The sequence below is a fragment of the Geospiza fortis genome, unplaced genomic scaffold, assembly GCF_000277835.1.
Source record: "Geospiza fortis unplaced genomic scaffold, GeoFor_1.0 scaffold237, whole genome shotgun sequence".
Taxonomy (NCBI): Eukaryota; Metazoa; Chordata; class Aves; order Passeriformes; family Thraupidae; genus Geospiza; species Geospiza fortis.
In genome coordinates, this window is record NW_005054319.1 from 4880339 (window position 1) to 4890913 (window position 10575).

The following is a 10575-nucleotide window of genomic DNA, read 5'->3' on the forward strand; positions in this document are numbered from 1 at the left end:
GGCCCAGTGCAACTTAAACACGCTTTAAACACCTTGATCTGAATGGGGTGTTACATTTAAATAGGTAGTAAGTGTCCAAGTGTTGCAGATAATGTAATATTTGCAGCAGGATACATATTTTTTCTGGCTGTGTTGTAGGCCATTTGCAGGGTCAGAGTTTGGAAATGTTTTCAATCTGTGCAAACAGAGCAATGAGTCATTTTGCATTCTGAGTACAACAGGCAAAAGCAGCTTTTGGGAGGGCAGTGAAGGGGGCAGGGGGAGGCTGTGCCAGCTGCAAATCCAGTGCAGAAACTGTAAACATGGGCTACTGAAACAAGCTGGGCTTCAGTGGCTGTGAAATCCTCCAAACTCAGCTCTAGCTAAACAAATGCTTTGTTGTCTCAGACAGAAAAATGAAAACCTACCCAGCCATTGGTTTCTTGCTGCTGTTGGTGATCAGCTATGGCTCTTCAGAGAACTCCAGCACGCCCCGGGGCTGCGGGCTGGACCTCCTGCCCCAGTACGTGTACCTGTGTGACCTGGACGCCATCTGGGGCATCGTGCTGGAGGCCGTGGCAGGGGCAGGTGTGCTGACCACGCTGCTGCTGATGCTGATCTTGCTGGTGAGGCTGCCCTTCATCAAGGACAAAGAGAAGAAGAGCCCCCTGGGAATGCACTTCCTCTTTCTCTTCGGGACTCTGGGACTGTTTGGGCTGACGTTCGCGTTCATCATCCAGGAAGATGAGATGGTGTGCTCTACCCGAAGGTTTCTGTGGGGAGTTATCTTTGCTTTGTGCTTCTCCTGCTTGCTAGCCCAGGCCTGGAGGCTCCGCAGGCTCGTTCGCCACGGCAAGAGCCCGTCAGGGTGGCACCTGGCCGGGGTGGCCACGTGCCTGATGCTGGTGCAGGTCATCATCGCGACCGAGTGGCTGGTCCTGACCGTGGTCAGGGAGAACAAGCTGGCCTGCAGCTACGAGCCCATGGATTTTGTGATGGCCTCCATTTATGTCATGTTCCTGATGGTATTTACCATGGGATTCTCGTTTTTCACTCTCTGTGGGAAGTTTAAGAAATGGAAGAAAAACGGAGTATGCCTCATTATAACGCTTTTCTTTTCCATTCTGATCTGGGTGGCCTGGATGACTATGTACCTCTTCGGGAACGCTGAGCTCCAGAGAAGGGACAAATGGAGTGATCCCACTCTGGCTATTGCACTGGTGTCCAGTGGCTGGGTGTTTGTTATTTTTCATGCCATCCCAGAGGTCCACTGTACCATCCTTCCATCACAGCAGGAAAACACACCCAATTATTTTGATACTTCACAGCCAAGGATGCGTGAAACCGCTTTTGAGGAAGATATACAGCTTCCTAGGAGCTACATGGAAAATAAAGCCTTTTCAATGGATGAACATAATGCAGGTAAAAATTGCCTATAAAGGACTATATTTTTTTGTAGTGTCAAGAAAACTCTCTGTATGAGACAATTTTCAGGTGTTGAAAACAAAGGTCATGATAAATACAATAATTTTCACACTACACTTTGTTCCCTTTTACAATTTTCACTAAGATATCCCCTAGTGAGAGAGAAAAATAAAAAAATGCAGACAATACATAGGTTAAAATTATCTTCTGCATGTCGATTTTTCTTTGAAAAACTGAACAATTTCAAATGCAAAGCCAATTTCAAATGCAAAGGCAACACCAAAAGAATTAAAAAATCATTGTGGAAAAAATAACCTTTAAATAATTTAAATGACATTTTTTGTAATTAGCAGTTATCAACATTTAATACAAAATATTTTCCCAAAACTTCAGAAATAAATGAAGAGGTCTATGTTACAAATTGCTCAACCACTTGAGCAACAAAATTATTATTATTAATTATCTTTCCATTAAAATTGATTTAGTGCCACTTTGTGTCCCTGTGGGGGGAAGAAATGCCAAGTAGCTTACAGACAGTTCAGAGACAGCCTTTGTTCTGAAGGCTTGAACATCTGAGCTTTCACAGAGGTTTCCAGGTAATTTGCCTTCCTTGTGGTAGAACGATGTGTGATCACACGTCATTAAAATTTGCAGTGGAAATGTTTTTGAGGGATTGCTGAAAGGACCAGCCACAACTGGATGCTTCAGAGATCCAAACCCTTGCTGAAGGTTCAACCCCTGTCAGAAATGCCAGGGATGCCTCTGACCAGCAGTGGGAAGCAGGAGCCCCGTGGTGTTCTTGCCCCACACCTGGATAAAGGATTTTGTTCCAAGTCACACTGATTGTTTCTCACTCTATTTAAGAAGAATATTGGCCTGGTAGCCCAGGCAGGAGTTGCCACATTGCTCTGGTAGCCCCTGAAAGAAGATTTAGAGCACGTGGTCCAGGCACTTCACCTTCCTACTCATCTTTATGTGTCTTTGATTTCCTCTGGGTTTGATGTTTCCCTGGGCACTGACCAGACTTGGAGGAAAACAGCACTTTTGTTTGGCACAGTGTCGGGTCAGGAAGGCATTTCTTCCTCTAAGTTTTTTTAGCAGGAGCTTTAAAGGTCTCCTTCTAGTAGGGAAGTTTGTTCTGTGAGTAGATACCATAAGGGCAGCAGTATAACAAAAAAAATCACACGAATAAAAGAATGGTTGTTATTACTAATGTTCCAAAGCAAGAGGCAGTTGCACTATGGACTGTTAAAACCACACTTATTTTTTTTCTGTGGTGGTTTTTTTTTTTTACTGTCCTCCATCCCCCATTAAATTAATTTCATAGTAAAGTAACTGCAGTGGCTTCAGTGAAGCTATTTCTGGCTAAGGCAGATCTAAGAACAAAATTGGATCTTTCACTCTGTATCATTCCCATTCATGGATGCATTTTTAAAAAAGAACTGGAATCTCCTTTTTGATCTAATCATTCAGTAATTAAGTTTTTTTGTGAAATGGATAGATGTATGATAGCTACAAAATCATTATACTGTCTATTATAGTGCAATTTATGTTCTGTTTTAATCTATCTGAATGACAGTACAATACAAAATAGATTTCCTTATCTGATGCCCTTGTTAATGTATACCATAATAAATGCCTGTCATTCCTATTCCCATGGCATACCGGAATTTTTAATACATCAAAACAGATTAAATCTTCCTTTGCAGCAGTTCTTTAGGGACTGGCTTGGGACAGCAGGCTTTGGAGACAAAACTTAGGAGAATGGTAGAGACTTAAAGTAAATACTTTAAATAATAACCAAGGCACTGAGTCAGATCTCTGTGCTGGGGTTGTCAGTGGCAAAGCACCTGGAGTCTGTGGGCAATTGGCTCTGCAGGGGTGAAGAGAATGTTCTCTCCTTTCATCCATTTAATCAGTCTGAGAATTCATCATCAAGAGTTCAGAAATTACTGGAAGGGTACTTTGTTCAACTACTTCATCCTTAAGAAAGATGTTTAAGATTAGAAGATGTACTAGTTGTGAAGTTTGGAAGACATGATAAGCAGAAAACAATTCCCTGACTGTAATAATTGTTTTAGTAAATAGTTAGCTTTAAGTAGAAAACGTGCCTGGACAAAAATATTTTCCATTAATTCTTGTTATTTCCGCTACTACTAGTATAAAACAATTTCATAACTTTGCTCTTTTTTAAGATTTTAAGCAATCTGAACAGCGTTCAGGTTCAAACAAGCATATGTCCTCCTTGATTCCTTCTTTCTTAGCAAGAATGTTCCTTCAAGTTATGCATTGCAACAAGAGCTGCTCTACACCAGGAATAACATAAAGCATTAATAAAGCAAGCCTATTTTACAGTCACTAATTTAAACATAATTTAAACGGCATACTAATCTGGGATTTTAGTATTTATATGATAGGTTGAAATATCTCTTTAGAAGAGTCATTTTCATAGGTGTGCTTTCTAAACTTATATTAAAGTATTTAGAAAGCCTGGACAAAGAGCAGTTGACTGAGTTCTCAGTGCTCTCTGGAAGTGCACTGCACAATAGTAGGGCAACCTCTGTAGGCAGAGAGAATTTGCCTTAAACAAGAGAAATCTGGATGTGAAATGTAGAATGCAGCAGCTGTCAGGAAACCCAAGCCCAAGGAGCTCTGGTATCGTTAAATTTCATTTAATAACTTCTAGTACTACCAGTCACAGTCACAGCCAATGCCTAAAAGCAAAGTGAACAAAATTTCAGATGTGTTACAAAGAGGTTTTGACAAATATCCTCAGTACTGCTTGTTTTTTATCTATACATGCCCTTTGCAAGTGGGTTTGTTTAATAGTAATGTAAAAAGTACAAGGAAAAATGTTAAAACTGGTGTGAGAAAAAAAATCCAAAATGAGTATTCTGTCTACAACCTTTGTCACAGATTCTCACATCAAAAAAAATGTAGCTTTTTGCAATAATAGGGAAAGCAAATTTAGCAATATGAAATTGAATTTACTGGCTCTTTAAGATCGCTTTGAAATGACTGTGTATATTTTGTGTAAATATTCTGTATAAATATTTTAATGATGGTGTGCATTATAAAGATTTTTGTGTCTGTGTGTAATAGCAAATACCATGTGTGTTTATCACACAAAAAGTAGTCAAATAGCAAAAAAAAGGTTACTGACCTTGGGATGGTTAAATATCTAATAGAAAATACTTCATTCCAGTTTAGGCATTTTCATAATTTTTTCTCCCAGTGTTCTGCAAAAATATGTCATTTCCAAATAGAGCAAGTGAGGGTCTATATGTATCTGAAGTCAACAGCTGAGCATTTGCAGGGTGGAATTTCTAAATTTCCATGCTAAATCAGTACTGTTCTTCATCTTGGTGCACAACTCCCAAAGAGAGGAGTAGCAGTGGATAGAGGACAGCATATGGCAGTAGGATCCATTTAAATCTTCTTCTACACAGAGCAACTACATTGGAGATAAATCCTGGCTTCATTAAAGTCTGGGCTAAAATTCTCACAAACTTCAGCTCATTCATGATTTCAGCCAGAGACTGTAGAATTGTAATTTGAATTAAATCTAAGAGAAGTTCTTGCCCTAGGTGCCTGAACTGGGCATGTTTCTGTTTAGCAGCTAACAGATGAGTTTTGCCCGTTGTGTGATAAATGAGCTCTGTTCCCTGGCCACGTCTGAGTGCACTGAAGTCATTATTTACCCTCAAAATTAAAGAGGGAGTTTGTATGTGCCAATCCCCAGCCTGCTTTACAGAGAGCAGCATATCCCTCATTATGCATATCTCACTCAGAATTTACATCTTGAACCCAAACTTGTACTAAAATTAATGGGGAGACTGTTTTATTCCTGGTATAAACATCCAAAAGGACACTCAGTGTCTTCTCTTTGCCTTCAGTGATTTGCCAGGTTTAAGCTATTCAAAAGCAATATTTACTCCATCTTTCTAGTTTCTCAGAGTAAATATAATCTGAAACATCTGGAAAATCCTTATTTGCTAGTCATGCTGAAGTAATGCTCAGGGGGTTGTGAGCATTGCTTACTGGCTTGAGCAAGGCTTTGGATCCCTGTCCACTGAGCTTGATAGAAAGCAAAATGTAGCACATTTCACTTAACCCCACAGTATCCAGACCAACACAGGGAGCACTTTGCAAAAGGCATTGTGCAAGATACATCACAGATTTGGTGACTAAAGACACTGAGCTCCCACTCAAATGAGATTAAGCAAGCTTCAAAAATCTAGTTCCTTTTTCCCCCACCCTAGCAAACAATTAATTTAATGTAAATCTGATTCTTCTGAAATCTGTTCCCAACGTGTAAGGGAAACAGCTGTTCAAAAGCAACGTGGAAGTTAAAATCAGTGGCAAAGTTCCCAATAACCAAACTGGAAGGAAGAGGCTCTGTGACTGCACAGCTTTAGTTGTGCTCTAATGTGATGTCTCTTTTCCAAACGCAGCGCTGAGGACGGCAGGATTTCGGAACGGCAGCTTGGGCAGCCGGCCCAGTGCTCCTTTTAGAAGCAATGTTTATCAGCCAACTGAGATGGCAGTTGTGCTAAATGGTGGGACTGTAAGTATCAAAATGTGATCATTTAAGAAATCTTTGAAATGCACTGAAATATACAACCATTACTAATTGAAAAACCTGCTTTAGCTTATTCACAGCAGGGGGAAAGCTATAAATGAAAATTTAAGGCAGCAAGTATGCATGTAATGCTTCCCTTCCCTCTAGAACATATGTAGTTAACAAGTATTTTGCATTTGTTTACTTGGCTATTCAGAGTTTGCAGTGCAGCTTCAGTGAACCAAGTTTTTTTTGTAAGACAACGTATTCAATGGCCCTTTCAAATTAAATTTGTGTTAAGGTATTTAACATAACTATTAAGTGACACCATTTCTAATCTGATTTTTTTCAAGATGGTGTGAGTCACACAGATGTTTTCAGGCAGTATGTTACTTTAAATAATTGTTGCAGATAATGGTTGTCTCACATATATTCCATTTACTTGTAAAATACATGTAATTCTTTGTAACTTACAGATTTGTACATATTTTGAGGAGGGATTCATAAAAGAGGAATATAGAATATTTTCATGTTAATAGCATCAATTTTTCTTCCTTGTAGAATGGTTTGGCATCTCTTTGATAAACCTGTATTTTTGCAGTGTGGTTGTTTTAAGATTGGTTTAGCGATGCCAAACGGACTTTACAAATGTTTTTCACTTATGTCTAATTTTCACTAAAGACATTTCATATAGCAGGCATACTGTTGAAAAAGAAAAATTTTCATCCCCACATTTTTCATGCATATCTACATGCTTCTTAAAAATCTACTCATGAGCCAGTTTGTACTCATGTGAGTTGGGTTTTCTTTCTTTTGAATCATGAGCTGATTCCATATCTCAACCTCTACATTTAAAGCCAGTTTAAAATGAACTGATTGCAGGTCTAGTTTTGATTTTAAGTAAGTAAAGTTTTGGCTGATTTTAGTGGACAAGAGGGAGTAGATACAAGAATTCTCCTCCGTGGGTAAGACCGTGTGAAACATGTCAACTTGAGTAAAATGAAAAGGTTTGGCTTTGCTGTCAGTAATGGATTGCATCCTTCTGATGTTTTAATTAATCTCTGCCTGTTTTCTGATAGCAGAATGTGCAGCTCAGGGAGAAGGCAGTTAAAGGATGAGAAGCTTGAGAATTTGGTTTTTTTGTTTGTTTTGCTTTTTTCTGAGTTGGATACAAAGCTCATGTGTATATATAGTCATGGTTTTACAGAGATAAATGCACTGTATGGGTGGAAGATGAGTTTCTTTGTATCAATTTGCTCTAGAACTGCCATCTGGAAAGCTGTCCTGTACGTGTAGCGTGCTAACACTGATTTTTGAACAGTCTAGATCTCTCAGTTACGGGTTTATTATCCTTATTTCCAGATACCAACTGCTCCGCCAAGTTACACTGGACGACACCTCTGGTGAAAGGCTGTAGGCTGTAGAGAAAAAGAATCCTTGTTCAGATGTTGTTCCCTGGCAGTGTGTCTTTGAGGGAAGGAATCCACAACAGTACCAGAACAAAGCAACAAAACATCCAGGATCTTTCTAAATCCTACAGAGGATTTTGCTTAAATGTGAACACCATTGAATGGAGAATTGCAAAAGCAAAATTGTGAAACTGAAGCTGAATCTAATTTAAAACAGAAGTAGGCACACCTTAAATTGGCAGAGGAGATACTGTATCCTGAAGTGTAAGATATTCTCTTGTCTGTAACTTGTGTGCCAGGCAAGCCTGGTTTTGGTGGTTGCCAGTTGCTTGCAAAATCCCTTCCTCTCACCTAAACTTAATTCATGTTGCCACAAGAGATTGCCACTACAGTGCGAAAACACGCGGGATTTCTTTCCATTTTTCTCCTTTTCCTGTCATGTCCAAGGTCACGAGAAGCCCCGTTTGCTCCCTCCCTGGCTGTGCTGTACGGTCACGCAGCACCGTGTGTGGTCAGACACGGTCCCTCGGTGGCAGACCGGTCCCTGTGGCTCTGCAGGCTGATGCTCTGTTCTCTCAGGAGCTCTGCTCTGTCAGGAGCTCAGCTGCCCTGGAGGTGCAGTTCGGAGCTCTGTGCATGTTCCGGGCGCCTTGTGGAGCTTCCCGGGGCAGAGAGAGAAGCGCGGCCCCGGCAGGGCGGCTCTCCCCGGCCCCAGGGATGGATTCGGTGACAGCAGCCCCGGCCGGCTGTGAGTAGAGCGAGCCCACAGGCGAAGCCGTCCCTGGGAGGGCTGTTCTGGCCAGGCTGGGCTGGCAGAGGCGCTGCGGAGCCGCCGGGGTGCGGAGGGTCAGAGGCCGAGCCCCCGTGGTTGGACTCCGAGCGCTCCGCTCCCCTCGGCCGCAGCTGTTCGTGCATTTCAATGTGGTTGTGCATTTTAGTGCCTAGAGAGTAGAATCTCTGTGCTGGAGGTGGTTTGTTGTTGTTTTTGTTTCTATTTAAGGTGGTTTCTTCCCTAGTCCTCCTCTCCCCATCCAGTTTCTTGAGTTGATATAAGGCAGAGTTTTCAAGGCTGTTCATCTTTGTTTTCTCCAGGTTATTTAAACGGTTCCCATTGCCCATTTGTTGTGCCATGGTTTCTCATTATGTTCAAGCAATCATTCCTTTCTTTAACATTTAATACATATCGGACATTGAAAACATCACTGTATCCTCACTGTTTGGCCAATGTTAATCTTAGCTTTCCTCAATACTAAAAGCTAATTGTTTTTACTTGAAGGCATAGGAAACATCTAACAATTAAACTTTGCATATGCTGTAATAAAAATATATATTTTCAAACTAAAAAGAAAAAGTACAAATAACTGAATAGCTTAGTAGCTTCATAGAGAGAAGTTACTTGCTGTATACTGCAGAAGAAAGACAAGCTTTTTATTTTTCAAGAGTCTTCCTGATTCCTCATGTACCTCCATTTCTACTGAATTAGGAGCCTAGTCCTGCAGACCTGTACTCCCACGAGTAGTCCCATCGACACCAGTAGGTCTACACAAGGTACAGAGGCTGCAAGACCAGTCCCTAAGTGTTGCACACAGATATATGTATATATATATATGGAAAAATATCTATTGCCATTCTTGCCATGATCATCTTATGGGGTTTTATTTCAAAGCCCTTCTCCTCCAGAAGCAATGTTTTTCTGTCATGCATGAGTGAAGGAGTATGTCAGCTCCCCCCTGCCCTCCCTCCTCGAGGCAAAGGAAGCATGTGCTTGTTTTAGGGATCCTTTATTTCATTTTGTATGTAACTAGATGGCCTTAGTAACCAAGTAGGGTAGGGGTGGATATTGCATGCTATCCAGTGACTTAGAAATACATTTTGCTTGTTATGAGCGGAGCTTTGATCAAATAAGATAATATTTAAGATAATGATAGCCACCCAGAAGACACGTAATTTGGAACAATAAAAAAACTATTACCATCACTTGCCTGCAGACTTTTGCTTTTAAAAACCAGTTAGAAAAAAAATCCCTTATAAAACTCTTAGCATAAAAACATATAAGATGACCATGGCATAAATGGTAGGACAGGTTTCTTTTAAAGAGTTTATCATGCTACAACCAAGATTTATGAATTATAATACACATCTTACAGACCTTTGACAAAACTATACAAGACATAGTTATCTTAAGAAACTTTCTTTTTCTAGATGTGACTGAATTGATAAATAGAGTTCTCAATCCTGCTTCTGATGAAGTTGTTTGGGATTTCAGGGCTTTTGCAAAGATATGGCCAGACCTTACAAACTGCAATTCACATGACGAGTCTCACTCGCTTAGTCATGTGGACTATTCACTGAATAAAAAATTAGCAGGATTGGGTTTAATGTGTGGTGGTGAATGTGTGGCAATAGATTTAGGAGGGTCTTTATTTTCCAACTTTTTACAATTAGTGATGAGCAACTTTTTTTTGTAAGTCACTAGTCTGTGATGTAAAATGCCCCAAAATAAAACTGTAATTGAAGAAAGGCACCTTTCTGTTAACTTATATTTTTGTTACAGTATTTACTTTTGCCTTTTTTGAAAGTTTTCTAGAATGTAGAGCATCTGTGAACAACATGAATAAGTAACTAAGCACAAGCCTTTCACAGTTCTCCTGATTATAATTAGCTTTTATACTATAAAAGCTACTATGTTGTCCCTTGATGGTTATGTGCTCATGGTGTTTCCATGCAGAAAAATGAAATCAAAAAGCATCTGACAAAAGTATCTATTAGCAAAACAAGATTTAAAATGACCAGCTTTTGATCAATGGCAGGAAAAGAGTTCAAAGTCCTACAGATCCTGTCCAGCTTTCAGATGGGTTGAGGGTGTTTGATTTTGACACTTGCCAGAAAATATGTAGCATCTTCAGAAGAACACTCTCAATACATCCAGCTGCTTCTATAAACAAGGTACATGAAATACTTTAGAATTAGCTGTTTCTGCTTTTATTCTAAACACAGGCATCTTGCTTGGCTTTGTCTGAGCTTGATGCCTTGGGTCTAACCAAAGGCCATACAAAAGGGAGCATTGTAGCTTTTATAACAAAACAATTGGATTATTCTACCAACTTACAGGATTACAAAGCAGGTGCTTTTTATTAATTGATGAGAGCTAAAGCTCATTTTTGATAGATAATATATATTTATTAAATGTATTAACGTGTG

General features: G+C 40.0%; 1 protein-coding gene across 1 annotated transcript; it reads left to right on the forward strand.

Moving 5' to 3' along the window:
* Positions 1 to 380: 380 nt before the first annotated feature.
* GPRC5B (G protein-coupled receptor class C group 5 member B) lies at positions 381 to 7922 on the forward strand. Its single transcript, XM_005420397.3, has 3 exons — positions 381 to 1401; positions 5859 to 5971; positions 7328 to 7922. The coding sequence occupies exons 1-3, from the start codon at positions 396 to 398 to the stop codon at positions 7370 to 7372; spliced, it is 1164 nt and encodes a 387-aa protein (XP_005420454.1). The 5' UTR covers positions 381 to 395; the 3' UTR covers positions 7373 to 7922.
* The last annotated feature ends 2653 nt before the right edge of the window (positions 7923 to 10575 follow it).